The 22,573-nt window shown below is 45.1% G+C and overlaps 1 protein-coding gene across 1 annotated transcript in view; it reads left to right on the top strand.

The window, feature by feature from the left end:
- ZFHX2 (zinc finger homeobox 2) overlaps nucleotides 1-22,297 on the top strand; it is a 57,004-nt gene extending 34,707 nt beyond the window's left edge. The window contains exons 8-9 of the mRNA XM_040416888.1: nucleotides 56-4,261; nucleotides 19,725-22,297. Of these exons, the coding sequence (XP_040272822.1) occupies nucleotides 56-4,261; nucleotides 19,725-20,524 (5,006 nt within the window). The 3' untranslated portion in view covers nucleotides 20,525-22,297. The remainder of the gene's footprint in view (nucleotides 1-55; nucleotides 4,262-19,724) is intronic.
- The last annotated feature ends 276 nt before the right edge of the window (nucleotides 22,298-22,573 follow it).

Genomic DNA, 22,573 nt, shown 5'->3' with positions numbered 1-22,573 from the left:
AGTATAAGCTGTTCTTAAATTAATATTTTGTTACTTTGCACAGGTGAAGTTACAGAATCTTCCCCTCCAGAATCCCCTGGTGATGTTTCCACAAACCCTGTTGAGACTGTTGATACTTTAGCAGATAATGAGAAAGCACAAGATGAAACCACATGCCCCTTGTGTCCACTGACTTCTGAAAATGCACAAGACTTGAGAACACACTTAGAGAAGGATCATCCTGAGCTCAGTCCATCTGATATCCAGCAAGCATGTGAAGGCCATGGCCGGGAAGTTGATATTGTGGAGCAGGAGGAGAGAAAGGGCAGTCAGGAAAGCACACCTGCTCAACCTCAACAATCTACATACCGAAAGACTGCCAACTTTGCTATGGACAAGTTTATGGATCCTTCAAGGCCTCATAAATGTGTCATATGCAAGGAGTCCTTTACTCAAAAAAATATTCTACTTGTACATTACAATTCAGTATCTCACTTGCACAAAGTGCGGAAAGCCTCTCTTGACCCTTCCCTTTCCACCAGAAATGAGTCTGGAGTAGGAACCACAGGACATAGTATACAGACAGGACAAGACAAACCTTATAAGTGCACAGTGTGCCATGTGTCATACAACCAAAGCTCGACATTAGAAATTCACATGCGCTCTGTTCTCCACCAGACCCGCTCTAGGAGCTCAAAGCAAGATCCTGCCAAGACTCCCTCTGAAAAGCCACCAAGAGAATCTGGAATTAAAAGTGAGACTAATACTGATAGAGGAGAAGCAGCAGATGCACAAGGAATTGATGTTTCTAAGAAGAGACAACAGCAAGTTGGACAATGCATGGGAGTTCCTCTACTGCCTACTACTGTTGCTCCCCCACCAATGCCGCTTTCAATGGATTTGTCTAGGCCAACTCCACTTGTGCAGCCTTCTCCTCTTTTCGCACCATCACTGCTTCCCTCATTTCCACTGATACCTGAAACCCTTTTGAAACTCCAGCGCCAACAACAGCAGCTTCTTCTTCCATTCTACCTTCAAGAGCTCAAAGTCAGTGGAGACGGGAGTTCAGCTCCTTTCATGCCCTTTGGAGGTGCCCAGCAGCCTTCACATATTAAAGATGAAGGTGATCAATCAAGTGCAACTCCTAGACAAGCAAGTGAGAAGGATGAAAAAGTACCAGATGAGCGTGATGCAGCCACTGGCGAGACAAGTGCCTCACAGAATCCAGACTCTTCTTCCAAGGTTTCTGGAGATCCTACAGGGTCTGCAGCAAGGGCCTTGCTAGAAAATTTTGGCTTTGAATTGGTCACACAATACAATGAGGGAAGACAGCCAATGAGTTCCCAGGCACAGCCTCAGCCACGCCCTCCTGCTCCTCCACTTGATAGATCACCAACTCCCTCTTCCACTGAGAAACTACAGTGTGGTACTTGTGGTAAACTTTTCTCAAACAGACTGATCCTTAAAACACATGAAGAACACATGCACCAACGTTTACTCCCCTTTGAAGCTTTGAGTCGCTATGCTGCCAATTTTCGTCGTACTTATGATAGCCACAACCCTTCTGGAATTAATTCTGATATAACAGGGTCATCAGTTACTCCACTAGACTTTTCTGCAACGTCTCAGCTTTCTCAGTGTTCTAAAGAGTTGGAGAAACAAGAAGCTATACTTGAGCATGGTGTCACAATTGAACAGCTCAGTTTTCTGCAAAGTCTATTTGAATTTCCGGGGCCTTTACTTGAAGAACAAATCATGTGGGTAGCTGATAAGACTGGGCTGTCCCCTGCAACTATCACACACTGGTACAAGCAAAAGGAGAATATTATCCATGATAATCAGGAAGAAGAAACAGAGGAATACTCACGGCTTGATCGTTTGGGTCATCGTCGTTTCTCACGGACAAAATTCTCAGAATTTCAGACCCAGGCTCTGAACAGTTTCTTTGAATACAGTGCATACCCAAGAGATAGTGAAGTAGAACAGTTGTCAGAGCTGTTAGGCCTATCTGGGAGAGTGGTGGTTGTATGGTTTCAAAATGCTCGTCAAAAAGCAAGAAAACAAGCTGCAGAAACTGGGACCTCTCCTTCACCCCCTCTTCATCTTGGTCAACCAGGGGAACGTTCTGCTGCCAATAGTAAAATACCACCTTGTCGAAAATGCGGTATTACTCTCCCTTGTATATTTCAACTAATCCGCCATCTCAAAATTTGTTATAATGATTATACTGAAGAAACAACTGAAGTACAAGAAAAGGAAGAAGAGTCAGATACAATTAAACAAAGAGAAGATCCTATGCCTGATCATATTGGCAACCAAGAAAAGGCAAACAAAAATGAGCAAGAGAAGCAAGAAAATGAGCAAAGTGATGATAATGTAGAAGAACACGAACCAATAATCTCAGTGACTAAAATAAATATTGGTTCACCTAAAATGAGTGAAGCAAATACTCAGCAGCCTGATCAAATAGATCAGCCAGCAGAACAGAATGAACTATCCATCCCAAGTTCAGCTGATCAGAACCAAAGCAAATCTTTACCAAGTAGTGGTAATCTGTCAGCACCACTGATGGATCTCTCTCTCCTCATCCCTGTTGGGGCTGGTGAGGTGACCTGTCAGAGAAAAAGGAAACACGAGGAGGAAAGTCTATCTCCAACTGGAAGCGAAGGTGGAGATGAGCCTCCCAGAGACAAGCGTTTAAGAACCACCATATTACCAGAACAACTTGATATTTTACATAGATGGTATCTGCAAGATTCTAACCCCACAAGAAGCACTCTCGAGCGTATATCTCTTGAAGTAGGCTTAAAGAAAAGAGTAGTTCAGGTTTGGTTTCAGAACACAAGAGCCCGTGAGCGTAAAGGTCAGTACCGAGGGGGAACACCATCATCTGTTTCAGCTCCCAGGCAGCAAGATGATTCTCCAAATGAAGGATCCAAAAAAGACGGAATTAATTACTATTATCATGCTCCCACAAGCCAAGTGGTGTCCCAGTTACCAGCAAAATCTGTCTCATCAACTGTGCACACTACATGTTCTTCAATACTCCCAAAACCCCCAATTTCATGCAGTGTTACAACTCCAGTTACAAAACCATTGGTCAATCCATCCCAGGCCCTTTCAGGAATACTCAGTGCCACACAAATTCTACCTAGTTTAGTTAATCCGTCACAAGCTATAACTAATCTTGCTAATCCTCAGGCTTTGCCTGGCATTGTAAACCCCCTTGTGAACCCACCTCAAGCTTTATCTGGTTTAGTGAACCCAAACCAAACATTTACTGGCCTTGTAAATCCAGCCCAAGTACTTTCCAGCCTTGTTAGCACTTCCCAGCCTTCGCAAGGTTTATTACTGGCTTCATTTACAGCCAAGCCTGCACCACCAATTGTGTTGTCTTCAGCCCCAGAAGTGAAGTTGCATTCTGCAGCAAGTCAGCAAGTTTCTGGCCAGCCATCAGGAGGACAGACTGCTGAGCCTGAAAAAATATTAACGCCACCATTTCCTCAGACTACCGAAGCTACTAAAGTCATAAATTCAGAACAGCAGGCTACTGAGAACCAAACTGTGGAGAACCAAGGTATGAACAGCCAAAAATCTGTAGATGAGAAAGGACTCTCAAAAATAATGGAATCCCTTATACACAGTCCTCAAGGAGGAGACATGAGTGATTCATCAAGCTCAGATCCTGGACCTTCTAGTCCTGGCAAAGGAACTTTGAGTTCTGAAGGATTGTTGGGTAGTTCTGGAGCAAGACGTTATCGTACCCAAATGAGTAGTTTGCAGTTACGAATATTAAAGGCCTGTTATGCTGAATATCGTACTCCAAGTATGCAAGAGTGTGACTGTCTTGGGGGAGCAATCGGGCTGCAAAAAAGAGTTGTGCAAGTTTGGTTCCAGAATGCTAGAGCCAAAGAAAAGAAAGCCAAATTACAGGGTTTGGTCGGAACAGCCTCTATTAATGAAGGACCTCAACCTACAGAATGTACACACTGTAATGTAAAATATGGACCTACCATCCCATGCCGGGCCCATATATTCTCCAAGCAGCATATTGCAAGACTGCGAATATTAATACATCAGCAACTAAAGGAAGAAAGTCGTTACCGGGACACTCACCCCAGTGGAGGAGCAGCTTCTGTTCCTGAAAGCAAACCAGTCTCACAGATTCTCAACTTCCAGAGTCCTGCCACTGTGACTCCTCAAATCCAAAGGCTCACACCTTTACTAATGCCTGGTCAGGGCATTCCTGCACCAATCAGTGGATTGGCAACTTTCAACACAGGTAAAATACATTTTAGGAATAGGAAATATATAAAAAGGTGGGCTGGTTTATAGTCAGATGGGAACAATTCAATTTAAAATTCGGAAAGCCCAGGTTGCAACATTAAGTTCCTAATATTACCTTGCAGTATCCTAAAACATTAATTTAATGGTCTACAGAAATGTACATTTTTAAATAATTATTTGAGAGCACATACAACATAGAGGAAGGAAAGATAACACAACAGAAAAATGACAGCTAGATATTGTATGTTGCTACATAATATTGCACTTAATCCTGATTATAATCTTCAGCTGTTAACTGGTTGTGTCACCCATTTCAGCTGTCACTGGTTGATATACATACTTAAAGGGGTTGTCCATCTTTTAAAAGTGATGGCTTAAGGCCCCTTTACACTGATGGATGAGGCTGACGATTTGTGGGAAGGAAGCGTTCCTTACCAGCAATCGCCTGCTAATCAGTGGAGGAGCCAAATTATGATTTAGGTGACCACACCAACGATCCTATTACCAGATGAACAAGTATTTTACTTGTTTGTCTGGGTAATCGGAGGCACCTTTACACCGGCATATTATCACTAACAAGCATTTGTACAAATACTCCTTAGTGATAACCTGCCCGAACACTGGGCAGTGTAAAGGGCACTTTATCCTTAGAACAGGACATTGCTATCTGATCGGTGGGGGTCTGATACCCTGCACCCCCTCAAATCAGGTGTTTCAGTGTAGCTCCAGCACCAGAATTAAAGTGAATGTGAGCAGTGCTGCAGTAACCACCTCTGTCCACTACACAGTAAAGGAGCTATGTAATTCCGGTGTTCTGAGAAAAAGCCTTAACTTGAAAAATAACCTTACCCCGCGTGACTGCCGGTGTGTGTGCGCCTGCGCAGTACCACGGCACGGCGCCTCCTCGCACAGGAAAGGTAAATTTACAGCGCGCACTGACTCGTGGATGCACGCACGGACACCGCGCATGCGCCCTCAGAGGTAAGGAGATTTCACGGTCTTTGTACTTGTTAAATCTCCATACCCTCACACTGTGCACACGCGATTGTAAAATCTTCTTATCCTCCCTACACAGCGCGCTTCATCCAGGGGGGTGTTTGCAGAATATTGGGGGGCATTTCTCCATCAGGGGGGCGTCACAGAAGTCACATGGGGTAAGGTTATTTTTCAAGTTAAGGCTTTTTCTCAGAACACCGGCACCAGAGCTACTCGGAAACAGCTGATTGGCAGATCCAATAGTGGTGGACAACCTATTTAATTATATTAACCAGTGAAACAACTGACAAAAGTAGTGTGAGTGAAGACACTTCAGAAACTTGATGATGAATTAAAGAGGGCTTATCGGTTCTGGTCAAAACACATAAAGTGAGGTGTAATTATAAGACTTTTCTCAAATAAATATAATCTCCAAATCAGATGGGTTCACTGGAACAGGGACACAGGTTTTACTTTCCTTTTTGCAGAAAGAGGTAAATATCTGATAAATTTCTCTACTTCTCTAAGAGTTACCAACTGTGAGAGGGTGAAGATGACTACACAGTGTCTGAATGGTAAATGAGATTGTGTGCTTAGATGGACAGCATGGTGGCTCTGTGGTTAGTACTGTTGTCATGCAAAGCTGGGGTCTTGGGTCCGAACCTGATTAAGGACAACATCTATATATTAGTTTGTATGTTCTCCTCTGTGTTTCCTCCAGTTTTGGAGTACACAGCAAAAACCTACTGATATAGAGAACCTTCTGAGCGTCAGTCCTGTCAATGTGTTTTCAGCTGCACATCGGGGAACTAGGGAGGAATATTCACAAAGCAGAGATCTAGAGTCAGTGTCATCAGTGCTACTTATATAGAACTGCTGTTAATAGTGCTTGAGAAAGGGGACGAATTCACTATAAAGAGATCCCTAGTGTGTATAGGGACCGATATGAGTGATCACAATATATTTTGGGGGGGATTTGCTCTGGTAGACAGGCTAGCGGACGCAGTATAGAGGCAACCACAAAGTCTTTAACTTAAACAGTTCAGTGCTTTATTCACACATAAGGAAAAACAAAAAAGTTACATTTTGCAGTCTAGGTGTTTGTTCACACCATGAGAAGTCCACAGAACAAAAACCTTCACCTGGTTTGCAGTTTCTCCACCTGTGGTCCACAGCAGGCTTTAGGGGCCTGTTTCTCAGCATGCGGCTCCCAGCCCTTTTGCACGGCACAAGTTTTGAGATGCCAAAACACATAGGGACTGACAGCGCTCCACTGTCAGAGAGGAGTAATCCACACCTACAGCTGAGACTCCTGGCTGGGTTTGATATAGGCCAGTAAAGACCCAGAGCATGGGGAGAAACCACCCACCTAGCACTTTGGCTATTCCCAGTAAGAGCCGGCCCGGATCAGCTTACAGCCATACTAAAATAGCAACGTGTCAACCAGCACTAGCTGCCGCTGACACTTGAAAATACCGGCTTTTACTTCACCGAGGCCAGGAACCTCGGTGACACATACCTTCCGTCAATGACGGACCCTTGCGCCTTCCTACATACCTCCCCCCTTTGTTTAACCCTGAGGGGGTGAACACTTGCCAGACAGTGTACCCGGGACAGGCCATCCGCATATCCCTGTAAGCGGCCTGCCCTGTATTCCACTGAGAACTTGAAGTTCTGTAACGACAAGAACCACCTGGTGACCCAAGCATTCCTCTCTTTGGCTTGGCTCATCCACTTGAGAGGGGAGTGGTCGATCACCAGACGGAACTTTCTCCCCAACAGATAATAGCGGAGAGACATGAGTGCACACTTGATGGCCAGGCACTCTCTCTCGACTATACTGTACCTAGTCTCTGGGTAAGTTTGCGGCTCAGGAAAACAACGGGATGTTCCTCCCCATTGATTTCCTGAGAGAGTACAGCTCCGAGGCCTACTTCAGAGGCATCGGTCTGTACCACAAACTCCCTCTTGAAGGAACCGGTGACCCGCACAAGACCGACTTCAATGCGGAAAAAGCCTCTTCCGCCTGGTCATTCCAGCGGACCATAACGGACATCCCTTCAGGAGCCCTGTCAACGGAGCTGCTAAAGTGGCAAAATGGGGAACGAACCTCCTATAATAGCCCACTTTTCCCAGGAACGACTTTATTTGCCTAGTGGTGACAGGCCGGGGCCAATTCAGAATCGCCTCTGTTTTATTTACTTGGGGTTTGATGACTCCGCGTCCAATGACATACTCCAGGTACTTAGTCTCCGCACATTTTTTTTTGGGTTAGCGGTCAGTCCAGCCTTCCTAAGGGAGTCCACTACAGCCTGCACTTTTGCTAGATGACTTTCCCAGTCGGTACTATGAATGAGAATATCGTCCAGGTAAGCCGAAGCGTACCGACAATGTGGACGAAGTACAATGTCCATGAGACGTTAAAAAGGGGCAGGGGCGCCATGCAGACCAAAGGGTAACACCTTACATTGGTATAGCCCTTCTGGTGTGATGAAGGCAGTTTTCTCTTTAGCAGCCTCTGTCAAGGGTACCTGCCAGTACCCTTTGGTGAGGTCCAAAACAGAAAAATACCGAGCTTGGCCTAACCTCTCAATAAGCTCATCCACCCGAGGCATGGCATATGCATCAAACTTAGAGATTTCGTTTAGTTTGCGAAAATCGTTACAGAACCGTAATGTCCCGTTCATCTTGGGTATTAAGACTATCGGACTGGCCCATTCACTTTTGGACTCCTCAATGACGTCTAGCTGCAGCATTAGCTGCGCTTCCTCCGCAATGGCTTGTCGCTGGGCCTCGGGTACCCTGTATGGTTTTAACTGGACTTTTGCCTGAGGCTCAGTGATAATGTTATGCCAGATTATGGAAGTGCATCCAGGGAGGCCTGAGAAAACATCAGTGTTCCGACTAATGAACTCCCTGGCTTCCTGAGCCTGTTTAGAGGAGAAGCTGTCAGCAATTTTCACTGTGGCAGCCGCTTCCCTTGCTTCAGACAGAGGGGCCGAAACCACTTTCCGTAGAAACTCTCGTCGCGGGCTGTTTTCAGTACAGCTTTCCCTATCTTTCCATGGTTCGAGCAGATTCACATGGTACACCTGCTCCGGCTTTCGCCTCCCTGACTGGTGTACCTTGTAATCTACCTCCAATTTTTTCAAGTACCTCGTAGGGCCCCTGCCACTTAGCTAGTAACTTACTGTCTACGGTTGGTACCAGAACCAATACCCGATGACCCGGGTTAAAGTTCCAGACCCGAGCCTGCTGATTATAGACCCTACTCTGGGCTCGCTGAGCTGCCTCCATATGCTTCCTAACCAGAGGTAACCCTGTTTCCATCCGTCCTTGCATCTGGGTGACGTACTCAACAACATTTTTGTGCGGTGTGGGTTGTTGTTCCCACGCCTCTTTGGCCACGTCCAACAGACCGCAAGGGTGTCTGCCATATAGCAGTTCGAAGGACGAGAACCCAGTAGAGACCTGGGGCACCTCTCGCACTGCAAACATGAGATAGGGCAGAAGAAGGTCTTAGTCCCTCCTATCCTTAGACACCACTCTTTTTAGCATATTTTTTAATGTTTGATTAAACCTCTCTACCAGGCCATTTGTTTGCGGATGATACACTGACGTCCATAGCTGTTTTATGTGGAGCAACTTACAGAGTTCCCTCATGACCTTAGACATAAACGGGGTCCCTTGGTCAGTCAGAACCTCCTTAGGCAGACCCACTCAAGAAAACCTCTCCATTAACTCCTTAGCTATGAGTTTGGCTGATGTATGACGCAGCGGCACCACCTCCGGGTACCGAGTGGCGTAGTCAAGGACGACCAAGATGTGTTGGTGCCCTCTAGCGGACTTCGGTACCGGGCCTACTAGATCCATAGCGGTTCGCTCGAACGGGACCTCGATATTTTCGAGGGGTACCAGGGGGCTACGGAAATGTGGCTGGGGGCTCGTTATTTGGCAGGTTGGGCAAGACTTACAATATTCTTCTACCTCTCTGAACACACTGGGCCAGTAAAACCCAGATGACCCCCGAGAACATGCTGGTGGGCTAACTCTAACACGAGTTTGCGATAAGCCTGGGGAACCACCAACTGTTCAATGGATTCACCTCGCAGCTGGTTTACCCAATACAACATATCTTGATGAACCACAAAACGGAGAAACATCGACTCTGCCCCCGGTTGTTGTGGTTCCCCATCTATTATTAATACATTTCCCCAAGCTCGAGATAGGGTTGGGTCCCGGTGTGGTGCAGAACCAAAATTATCTCCGGCGGCAAGTCCTCCATGTCTCCCACCATCACACTTAGCTGGGTTGTCTCCCCCTCTTCCACCGAAGTGGCGGTCACCCCTACCGCTGGCCCTTTGGACTCAGGTTCCCAGGGTTCTGGTCTCCCCCCTGAGCTGGGCCACTCTGCTAGGGTTACATCTGTCTCACGGGTATCGGTAACTTTCGTATCCGGCCATAGTGCCGGGAAACTGGGGAAGTCTCTCCCAATTATTAGTTCATACTGTAATTTGGTGGCGACGGCCATCTCATGAGTCCACCTGCCAGCCACCGTTGACAGAGAGACCAGGGCGGTGGGATAGTCCTTTAAATATCCATGAATGCACACAACGCTGACTTTTTGGCCAGTATACTCGGCGGGCTGCACCAGGGCAGCTCTTGCCAGGGACACCAGGCTCCCTGAATCCAGCAGTGCCACCGCCAGAGTGTCCCCCACTTCCACCTGGCACAGGTGGCTATTGTCTATAGTCTCGGAGGTACCTGTGGCACACAGCTTCCTGGCATACAATGAGTGGCGGTAGCCATAGTTGGTATCCATGGGTTCACCCTGATGGGGACAGTCGGTCCTTATGTGTCCAGGCTTCTGACACCGCCAGCAGACCACCGGGGCTGGGTCTGCAGGGGGTACGTCCCGGCGGGTTTTGCTGGCACCAGCCGCCAGGTCTGGGGTGGAGATTTCCGGGGTTTGACGGGCCCCCTCCCAAAAGAACCCCCCTGTAGTTTTCTGGTGGCCTAGGAGCGCTCTACCAGATCGACCATCTCTAAGGCATTACCAGGAGACATCAGAGCACATCCGCCAACAGACAGCCCAGCATAGCAGGGGTAGTCAATACGTCAGGCTGCAGCCACTATTGCAACCAGTGTAGCATGTCATAATATTGTGCTCTGGCGGGTTCAGGCTTTTTAAATTCCCAATGATGCACCTGCTGGGCCCAGACCAATACATTCACCCCCAGTGTTGCCAGGATCTCACCTTTTACGGTCGGGTAGTTGGCCGCTTGATCATTGGGTAGATCGAAAAACACTTGCTGGGGTCCAGACGCCAGGAACGGAGGGACGACCTCAGCCCACTCGTCTCGGGGTAACCTCTTGCTCATGGCCACCTTTTCGAACACCGCCAGATAGGTCTCGACGTCATCCGAGGGGGTCATCTTAGGGATCGCCGCACGGACAGCTTTCTGGGCATCGTGGACGTTCTGGGACACTCCTGCCGCTTGCAACGCCATCACATGTTGTAATAGCAGCTGGTTAGTTTCCTGCTGCTGCTTGTTAGCCTCCCGCAGCTGCAAGTTAGCCTCCACAAGGGCTTTCATGACCGCCTCCATTTTGTCAGGGGACTTAATAAAGGACATACACTCGTGCCCGGAAAACAAAAACTTTTCGGCTACTCCCAGTAAGAGCCGGCCCGGATCAGCTTACAGCCATACTAAAATAGCAATGTGTCAAACAGCACTAGCTGACCCTGACAGTTGAAAATACCGGCTCTTACTTCACCGAGGCCCGGAACCTTGGTGACACATACCTTCCGTCAACGACGGACCCTTGCGCCTTCCTACAATATGTACAGTGCTGCAGCCAGTGGCGTACATAAAGAAGTAAGGGCCCCATAGCAAGGATCAAACCAGGCCCCCCACACAGGACAGAAGGGTTTCTGCCTAACCCATTTTCAATGACCCTTGGGCCATTTTTCCACTGCCTCATTTGCTAAAATTTGTTCCTTTTTAGAAGGTAGCGTCTTGACCAAGTTTTCACCTCCGATAGAAGAGGAGATAATCCCAACTACAACTTGGCCCCCTCTTGCCTTGGGCCCCATAGCAGCCGCCTGGTCTGCTGCTATAGTAGTTACGCCCCTGGCTGCAGCAAATCCACAAAACGCAAGATTATTCCTCACTTCTTGCCAGGAGTTTGAACTTTACTGCAGATTATTATTATTTTTATCAGCGATGTGATATGATTTACCAGTGTAAAATTCCACCCACAGTACACAGATTAAAATAGTTAATCTGCTAGAGGAGGAGACAGCTGCTTGTAGAAGACTATTCTGCTCTAGCAGGAGGATACAGAGCTAGAAGCAGCCATGCCACATTGAATAGAAAGTTGTGACAGGACTGTTGCTACTGCATCTAACCTCCTCATCCATAATACGCAAAAATCCTTTGAACATTGCTGCTAAAACATCCAGCATGAAGAGAGATTCCATATCTCTGCTGTGCTTTCGCCTCACAGTGGACTTTCCCAGCGTAGAAGAAGGAGGTCTCACAAAGCAGTCAAAATAGTGAGACGTCAGCTCCCTATCTTAAAGCTACAGCTTTTTAACACTAAATTTGAGAAAGGGTTTTATGCTTTGCTCTCCTATTACTTCTGATTTCAGCCTGTATTACCAATTTTCTTCACTAGCTTATGCAACCAGAAAAATGTAGAATTGCTGCAGAAATTAGATTAGTCACACTTAGGGTACGGCTACGGGGCGACACTGGTTGCAGCCAGGTTCGCTGAGTAGTGGTGATCCTATAGAAGTGAATGAGGGCAGTCGCAAGCAGTGTTTGATTTCTTGCATTGGTCACTGCAATCCCATTTATTTCTATGGGATCACTGCTACTCAGAAAACCTGGCTGCGACAGCTGTCACACAACCAGTGTGGCCATACCCTTAAAGCGTCACTGAGCTTTGAACAAATTTTGCATTAATCAGTAGTACGGTGTGTGTGTGTGTACATGAGGAATAACACTATTTCTGGTCTTTATATCACTTGTATCTGGCATTTTTATCTCTTTTCCTCTGTGCTTGCTGAATATCAAATTTACGGTCCTCCCAGTCATAACGGTCGCTTATACTATTGATTTATGCAAATAGTGCCCCCTGTGTGTGTGTGTGTGTGTGTGTGTATGTGTATATGTGTGTATAATCATCTCATAGTGGCCACAATAATGTCCCCCACCCAGTTAGTACCAAGAGATAAAAAAAAATAACATACCTCACCACAGACACGCTGGGAACACTTGCTCCGCACTGATGCCACAAGGGAATGTTTGATCATGTTATGTTACCACTCTGGAATAGTCAGATGCTACTGCCTGTAGTGCAGAATGAGTGTTCCCAGTGGTGACTTTGGCAAGGTATTTTATTGTAATATTTTAAAGAGGACCTTTCACTAGATTAAAAAATCTAAACTAAGCATACAGACATGGAGAGCGGTGCCCAGGGATCTCCCTGCACTTACTATTATCCCCGGGCGCCGCTCCGTTCGCCCGGTATAGCCTCCGGTATCTTCACATGTTAGGCTCCACCCAGGGGAACCTGCCGGCGTCTCCTTCTCCCAGGCTGTAGCGCTGGCCAATCGCAGCGCTCAGCTCATAGCCTGAGAGAAAAGAAAACCTCTCAGGCTATGAGCTGAGTGCTGCGATTGGCCAGCGCCACAGCATGGGAGAAAGAGACGCCGGCAGGTTCCACTGGGTGGAGCCTAACATGTGAAGATACCGGAGGCTATACCGGGAGAACGGAGCGGCGCCCGGGGATAATAGTAAGTGCAGGGGGATCCCTGGGCGCCGCTCTACATGTCTGTGTATACTTAGTTTAGATTTTTTAATCTAGTGAAAGGTCCTCTTTAAATCCCTACCTTCTTTCCAGGTCGTTTAACTGTTTTTAATGGCCTTTAGAGGAGTGCATTCCGGTATAAACTACTACTACTTTAATTGGTACTGAAAACGACCTTGTGACGGCCGTTACAAAAATGGCCGTCACGCAGCCGTTTTTCACTGTCATGTGAGTGAGCTTTTAGTTACTGTGAGCGGCACAGAGGAATGCCCATGATAGAGACAGGAAAATAGTCGCCAATGTTAGGTAAAACAAAGCTCAGATTAAGGCCTCTTGCACACGACCGTATGGCTTTTTCAGTATTTTGCGGTCCGCAAAAAACGGATCCGCAATAAATACGGATGACGTCCGTGTGCATTCCGTTTTTTGCGGAACGGAACAGCTGGACCCTGATAGAACAGTACTATCCTTGTCCGTTATGCGGACAATAATAATATATGGACTATGTATGAATAATAGGACATGTTCTATCTTTGAACGGAACGGAAAAACGGAAATACGGAAACGGAAGGCATACGGAGTGCATCGGTGCGGATTAGATGTGGTTTTGCTGAAATCCACAGTTAAAACAACAAACATAATTGACATGCTGCAGATCTGGAAATCAGTTTGGCAGATCAATTTCCGTGCAGAAAAAAAACCACAAAGTGTACATGAGATTTGTCTAATCTCATACACCATGCTGGTACTCTACTATGTTGTGCTTTTTCCACACGGGAATCCGCTCAGAAAAACCGCATTATTCCACTGTTTAGGTGGCCTTAATCTGCACCAAGAAAATTGTATGACCCCTGTCTTTTCACGGTCACGAGCCAATTCCAAATACAAAAGAAGGTGTTGAGCCGTGTTCATTGTTAATGGTGGAAAAAACAGATGTCCAAGTGATATGGCTCTTACCTAGGTGTTAAAGGGATTCTGCAGTTCTATCCTCTGGATAGAAGATCATCAGCATCTGATCGGCGGGGGTCCGAGCTCCGCGGCCTTCTCTCAGTTTCCCCTTAGGCCCAGTGATGTCACGACTGCCAGTACCGCTGCCTTCTCAAACAGCTTATCGTCAGGGGTCCCGGGCGTCGGATCCCTGCCGATCAGATGCTGATGATCTTTCCAGAGGATAGATCATTAGTTTAAAAGAACTGCAGAACCCCTTTAATGGCCAGTAATTTTGTTTTGAAGCTAGTGCCAAGTTGTAGTAATGCTATGACTAGCCCTGGTGCCACAGGTGCAGAATAGAAGCTGCCAACAACTGGGGAGTCACATATAGAGAGATGAGAACAATACGAGTTTTCCGAGCTGCAGGCTGTGGAACGCTCATTCATACTAACTGGCCAGGTGACCTAAATTGCACTAGTTTATGCAAATGTTAAATGGGATGTATTAAAAGGACACCTCCTGTCCATATGCCCTATTAGAGGATATGAACTTCCTAGAGGGGGTTCCTCCCTTTGTACTCACCTCTGTTTGCTGGAGAGTAGAGCTGCTAAGAAACCCATCCATGCATTACGTGGTCACTTCATTTGCTGGCTACTATTTAACAAGGCAATATCAGCCAGGGGATTTAGAAGCCAGAGATGCAGTGGTTCAGCTGATTTCCTTCATTTGAAAAAAAGGCTTATCCTGATGAGACAACCCCATTACTCACTTTTTGACCAGCTGCAATCCAGCTTCAGACCTAATCACTCCACTGAAACTGCCCTACCCAAAGTTGCCAATGATCTGCTAGCTTCCAATGCAAAACGTCATCACTCTGTGCTCCTCCTCCCTGACCTCTCCTCTGCCTTTGATAGTGTCAACCACTCTCTACTGTTACAAACCCTCCCTTACCTCAAAGACCTGGCCCTCTCCTGGATCTCATCTTACCTCACCAACAGAACCTTCAGCATTTCCCATTCACACATCACTTCCTGATCATGACACCTCCCTGTTGGTGTCCCTCAAGGCTCTGTCTTGGGTCCCTTACTTTTCTCCAATTATACATTCGGCTTGGGACACCTCCATGGAGTCCCAGGGCTTCTAATACCAACTCTATGCTGATGACACTCAAATCTACCTCTCTGACCCAGATGTCACTTCCTTTCTATCCAGAATCCCAGCGTGTCTGGTAGCAATATCTTCATTCTTCTTATCCCGCTACCTAAAACTCAACATGGAGAAAACCAAATTCATTGACTTTCCCCTATGTCACTCAGCCCCCTTACCTGCCTTATCCATAACAGTTAATAGGATAATGCTTGGGATTACATTTGATCCTGCCATGCCCTTTAAAGCAGTTCTGTCACCAGGATCAACCCTAGTAAACCAGACATAATGCTCATGCTGATTCATACTATACTGTCCACAACCAGACCGCTTCTTACATCTCTGACCTGCTTTCCTGATACATCCCCACACGTAATCTCCGATCCTCATACGACCTCCTTCTTTGTTATCCTCTCTTCTGTTCTTCACACAATTGACTATACGATTTTTTCTCATGTACATCTCCCCTACTCTGGAACTTGCTACCCCAGGACATCAGACTCCCCCAACATCCAAACCTTCGAAAGCAACCTGAAAACCCACCTCTTCAGGAAAGCCTACCACCTACAATGAGTAGGCTGCTACAACACAACCAGATGGGCAGTTTCTACACTCACCTATTGGGTCATTCCCCTGTACATTGTACACTGCTCTTGTGGGCAGGGTCCTCTCCCCCTCTGTACTGGTTTGTTAATAATTTATATTATGTATGTGTAACCCCTTTTGATGTAAAGCACCATGGAATTAATGGTGCTTTTAAATAAATATAATCCTGTTATATTCTTGTTTTGGAAAAAAAATAAAAAATCTAGCCATAGACATGAAGTATATATTGAAAATCACACCTACAATTTCAGGTCTATAGTCACAATCAGGAGCTATTCACAAGGCCATATCTGTTTTGCAGTCCGCGAATCGTAGATCCGGATGCAGTCCGTGTGCATCACACATTTTTTTTGCAGGCCCCATTGCAGCAATGACTGTTCTTGTCCACAAAATAGAACATTTTCTATCTTTTTTGCAGGGCCATAAAAGGGACATACGCATGCGAACAGCACACTATACCGGGGCCTAAGCATAGGCAATGATCAGGAATGGACTCTTCATTCTCAGTCACTGGCTGCTCATTGAGCAGAGATGATAATTGCATTAGCAGTAATCATTTTCTCTGTATGGGGATGACTGATCCCATTGTAGTCAGTGGGGATACTGCGTTGTGTGGCATTTTCAAGCTATGCCGGGTATGGTGAACTCCAGCAGTCTGTTGCTCTGTCGGATCAGGCTGCCGGAGTTCACAACGCATATGTAAACATAGACTTAGCTACTGAATGGCAGCACATTTACACAGGCCAATTATCGAGACTCACTATTCATACAAACACTCATTCCCGATAATTGGCCCAGTCATTGGCTGTGTAGAAAGACCTTTAGAGTCTTGCCATATGGGAGAAGCTAAATTGACTGGAGTAGAGTAATATCAATTCCTGCAACTCTACCATTACAGGATAGAAGTAAACTTGTTGTTATTGGTTCCCATGTGCAGTGTGATGAATAATTTTGTGTGAAAATTCTCACTTCCTTGTGGAGGTAGTGTTTTGATTCCCAGTGTCACGAGGGTGAAATACTCCTAACACAATTTCCTTTTGGATTACAAACCCTTTCACTACTGACCTAGACCATCTGAACTAGTGACAGTACATTAAAAGTATACTCAATGGGGATGGTGGATTTACAAAGGGCAGTATTTTTGAAGTCCGTTTTTCGGAAGGCATTATAGCTGTTACAAAATGTCAGACAATGTTGATAAATTTTTCACATCTTTAGGTTCTATGGGGCACATTTATTAATACCAGCGTTTTAGATGGCTGTCTTAATAACCCCTATACCTGGCGGTGGATCCGCCGGAGTTATGAAGAGGCGCCGGCCTCAACATAACTTTGGCGAATCCACCGCCGCTTCTAAATGGAAGACGGCTTCCTAGCTGTCATACATTTAGACCATTTTCTACTCCTAAAGCAGGCGTAGAAAATAGTACCGGCCCATCCCCTTCCCCGCCCATGCCACTCCCGCTTTTTTTAGATCTGGCATGAGTGGGGAGAAGTCTCAGATAGTGGCGCAATCTTGTGCTGCTATCTGCGCAAGAAATACGCCTAATTTAGGCTTATTTCTGTTTGATAAATGACCCCTTATATGCCTTAAATTTTATGCCAGCCATCTGCTGGAATGAGACTGCTCGAAAATTTGCAACAAAAAATTTATAAATGTGCCTACATTTTGACCAAGCAGCAAGTCATGCCCACTTCCACTCCACTATTGCACCATGCACGTCAGTTTATAAATGTCTCTTATTTATGGTGCATGTGGTTAAAAGAGTAAAATGCTCCCAGAAAGGTGCAAATGCATTGATAAATGTGGGCCATAGAGCATTTTTTTTTAGAATGTCCATTAAATCCTGATCACAATGCACAATATACAAGTACTGGTAGCTCGGTCATGTTGCATATCAGCTGCATGTTTCCACTTGTCAGCAGCTAAGCGCTTGGTGAAACATAAAGGCAATAATCTTTCTAGCAGTAATTATGCAAGTACTAACAGAAAGGACTTGCCACAGACATTACTATGTGGTAATTGTATGATGCACTTCTTAAAGAACATTTCAGTCAATTTCTACTGTACAGGCTTACTGTACTTCAGCAATACCACAAAGACATCTGCATCTCTGAAGACAAATGTGCTCATAGAAATTGTCACCTTTTCATCCCCCCAGATATAGGTTGGTCTGTAGAGACAGAGGTTCAGATTTTGTAATATAAAATGTAACCATTGTTCAATAAACTGTAAACTAGAAGTCATTTATTCTTTTGGTTCTAAACTAACCACATACTGGTCATCATTACTGCAGAGGGATTCATCTCTATTGGTAATAGTGGACTATCGGAAAGTTGGGACTTGTTGGTGTACAGTCAGCTAATAATACAGATTTCAACATTTTTGCTTTGAGAGTTTTTGACACACATTTCCATTTTGAGATGCTAATCAAGATTTATTTTTGGAACCTCTTTCACTAATATACCAAAGAGGTGATTTGTTTTATCATTTGTATTGAATTTTTCTAAAAAGAAAAAAAAAATGCACTTGCGCTGCTGAATGGGCTGAAGGGGGCCCCAAGCATTTGCATGGCTTGCATGATGGTAAACTCTGCCCATGTGTGAGTCCTGATTGGGCCAACTAGACACAGAAAATAAGTGCAAAGGATGAGATGAGAAGGAAAAGAAATAGGAGAGGTAGTGAAGGGGTGGTCCACCAGGCAGGGCAAGCTTGTATAAGTGACAAAAGTGATACCTATGGGAGCTAGCCAGAAGGCTGTGTATAAGCAATCCAACATAACCAAATGGGTTGAAATTTGTTTGCCTTAGGGCTCATTCACACGACGTGGTGGCTCGGGTGCGGACCCATTCACTTCAATGGGGCCGCAAAAGATGCGGACAGCACTCCATGTGCTGTCCGCATCCGTTGCTCCATTCCCTGGCCCCGCAAAAATTATAAGTCATGTCCTATTCTTGTCCGTTTTGCGGACAAAATTAGGCATTTCTATAAAGGGCCGTCCGTTCCATTCCGCAAATTGTGGAAGGCACACGGGTGGCATCCGTGTTTTGCGGATCCGACAATTTGCAGACCGCAAAACACGGCACAGTCGTGTGAACAAGCCCTTACTAAGAGGATAGAGGCAAGTTTCTTGCTCACCGTATACCAAGAGTGACTCCTCTTAACTTCAGAAAGTAAGAAGTTGCTAATTTTTTAGCTGTTGGCAATTGTTTGCTGAACTGCTAAGAATACAAGGGAGATGAAAGTTTGGAAAGGTTTTGGTATACTGGCTGCTGTATATGTTTATTAAGGAGGTTTTCCCAGGAACTCTTTAGGGAGATTATGTCCTGTAAAGGAAGATATAATTGTATGCCCTGATCCATAGCCTTTAGACCCTTGGAGCATTTCCCCAGTTGTAGGACAACCTTTAAAACCAATTTTAGTAGCCCAAGACAGTGTTGGCGATGTATGCATCGGGTTAGAACCTTTGTTATATTTAATAGCTGAGTGGGAGGTGGGGAGAGATAAGACCAGCTAAATACTTCACCCCATCCCAAAATCTTAAGAAATAGCTGATGTTAGGATTTTTTAATGTGGTGCCTGTGAGAAAGGAGATCCAGAGAACGTTAAATAGTGTATAATGGTGGAATTCTGGAGCTGCTTGGGTCAACCAAAGGGGGGAAATGGAAGTGTTTTGTATACAGCCAACTGTGGTATTTTTGCCACCTGGTAGCATTTGATTAAATTTAGTACTCAAAGACCTCCCTTGGTTTTATATCTAAAGAAAGTAGCCCTATGGACCCTGGGAACATAGCCCTACCAAACTAATTTTATGTATCAAAATAAATTGCATTTGTAAAGTCTTGCCTTATGTAATTCATTTTTTTCTGATATATGCTTATAATTTATTTGAGTTAATTATATGAACCTCAATCTCCTTTTGGCTTTGAATAGGTATTAGTGAAAGACTTTCATTTTTCTCATTTTGTTTTCTGTTCTCTTAGGCCCTCCTCCTAGTCTAATTGGGATGACGTCTTCTGTACCTCCAGCTCTTCTTCCCCGTGTAGCACCATCTGCCCCTACTTCGCATATTACCAGTGATACCACTAAGGACTCCTCACAACTGGCATTGACCCCTGAGTCCACTGGTCACTCAGCTTTAAAGGCTGCTCCTCTAATGGGAGCACCTTTTATGCCCTTTTCACTTGCTCCAGCTGCCACTCCCTTGTTCACCCCCCAGATACAGGGCCCATACTTTCAACAGCTATATGGATTAAAGAAGCGTCTATTTCCAATTAACCCTGTCATTCCCCACACACTTCTAGGGCTGCTCCCAGCTCCTCTCAAACTGGCTCCTGAGATCCCATCATCCCATAAGCCAGAGCCTTCCCAGACAAAAGCTACAAGTGACAACAGTGGAGACCAGGAACCTACAGTGGGAGAGGAAGAAAGTGTGGAACGAGATGATGACTTAGAAGATGAAGATATTCCAATGGTGGATGTGGCAATTAGGTACCAGTGCCAACGGTGCAAGACATCTTATGACGAAGAAGGGGAAGCAGAAGCTCATCAACGTGCAGGCTGTTACACTGGCCCTCCTCCACATCCACCACCTCTTAGAGTGAGGGTCTGTACCTATCACTGCCTCTCCTGCCAAGTACTACTGCAGGGTCCTGCAGCTCGAAGCCAACACCTGAGGTCACAGCAGCACCGTGCACAAAGTGCATGTAGTGATGGAGCATCCTCTGCAATACCTCAACTCAGGCCAAAGAGTGCTGCTACCTCTGTGCTCATGGCTTTATAGAGATACTCTATTACTGTCTCACTCTTCAGCTTTGAGGCTGACTTTCTATTTTATTTCACTTGTGTTTCTTTTATTTACCCCCTAGAGTGTTTGTGTCTCTTCCCTTTTTATGTGATTGTCTACCTATTTGTGTCTGTCTGTTACAAATGAAGCGTTCCCTCACTCAAGAATGCTTCCTCACTCTTTAGCCTGCTGGAGGGACACTTCACCCTGCTCTCATGACTGTTTCCCTTGTCTCTCCAGCAGGGAAATATACACAAAGAAATACATCACAACACAGGCCAAATAGAAAATGAAAAACCCTTAAACCTCTGCATAGAAATACTGAGAACCCAAAGCTTTTCTGCATTTCCTGAACCTGGTGCCAAAACAAGAGTGACCTCCCCCTGTCTATGAACTCTTTACCTAATTTCCCTGACTTAGGGAGAGGGAATGACTGAACAATAAACCAATGAACAGGGGGACGGAAAAAAAAAACTAAATATAACCAAAAGTTCCATGACTTAAGGAACCAAACAAGAGGCGATGCCCACTGTCCTGTCACACATGCATGTACACATGTGTGTACGTAGAGATTTTGGGAGTTATATTTCAAATATGGAATTCAGAACCTCTCAACCAGTGACTTGAACTTTGTAATACTTAGGGGTGTTAACAGCACTCCAAGAACTCTCGCTGTGATGCTTTAATCATTTGTGGAGGGACAAGGGAAGGGCTTTATTCTCTGGGGAGGGTTATGGGGGGAGGGACATTTTTTCACTCCCTTGCTCCCCTGTATCGCTCTCCCCATACCTCACTCTCAATGTTTTAAGCTTGAGGATTTTTTTTTGGGTGGGGTGGGAGGGGTCGGGATATTAAACCACCAAACAAGGAAACACAAGTAAAAATACTAAACACAAAGAAAAAATTACAAACTTTTGAATCCAAAGTTACATAAAAAAAAGAAAATATTCGCACCAAAAATAAGAAAAAATGGATGGGAAGATTGGCGTATGAAATGGACAATTATTTGTATTATGCGTTACAGAAAAATGCTGTGTCACTACATTTAGTTCATCACTCAGAGCAGCATGGCATCTACATAGGTGTACATAAACAGGCATGTGTTTGATATGGACTCTTCTGTTATCTTAACAGTCTAGCTTGGGTTAGTATTCTGAAAGAACATATATCTTCTCTCTTTTTTTACATTCCCTCATTTAACCCAAGTCTTCTTTCCTTTGTCATCTTGAATAATTGTCTTAATCATTACTTTCCCTTTCACTGAAGATAAAGTTAGACAACCTACAGGCCTACAGTTGTTGTGGACTTGTAGAGGTGCTCTTATATGTAAGTCATCTGAACCTACCAATTTTGGCAGGTCAGATGACTGTCTTGAGTGTGTTGAGGGCAAGAATCTTTGTTCTGGTCGTATATGAGCAATTGCCAAGGCGTCTGGCAGTAGTTTATTCCCCTTACCCCATTGAAAACACATTCACACTTGGCATGTGTATGGGGGAATCCAGAGAAGTGTTTAAAAGGAACCTATCACCATGAAAATATGAATACATCTGCAGGCAGCATGTTATAAATCAGGAGGAGCTGAGCAGATTGATGTACAGTTTTGTGGGAAGAGATTCAGTGAAACTTGTACTTCTTTCATTTATATCCATGGTTATACTGAGCTTTGAAGTCAAGGAGGGGTTCCTATCAGTGATTGACAGCCTTCCCTCTATGACGGTGTATACAGAGATAGCTGTCAATCACTGATAGGACCGCGTCCTTTACTTCAAAGCTCAGAATGAGCAGGAATATATATAGAAAAATTACAAGTTTTACTGAATCTTTTCCCAAAAAACTATATATCAATCTGCTTAGCTCCTCGTGGTCCAGAAAGTACTGCAATACAATGTTCAAGATGACAGGTTCTCTTTGAGTGTATGAACTACTTAAAGTTATATAAAATAAGGTACACTAATTAATTTGGCTGCAAAACCCTAGATCAGCATAACACATCTAGACTACTAATTTTAAAAATGACAATGGACATAAGATGTCAAACAAGTGTAC

This window comes from Bufo bufo, chromosome 2 (assembly GCF_905171765.1).
Source record: "Bufo bufo chromosome 2, aBufBuf1.1, whole genome shotgun sequence".
NCBI classification, from domain to species: domain Eukaryota; kingdom Metazoa; phylum Chordata; class Amphibia; order Anura; family Bufonidae; genus Bufo; species Bufo bufo.
This window is presented reverse-complemented; position numbering and strand designations above follow the sequence as displayed.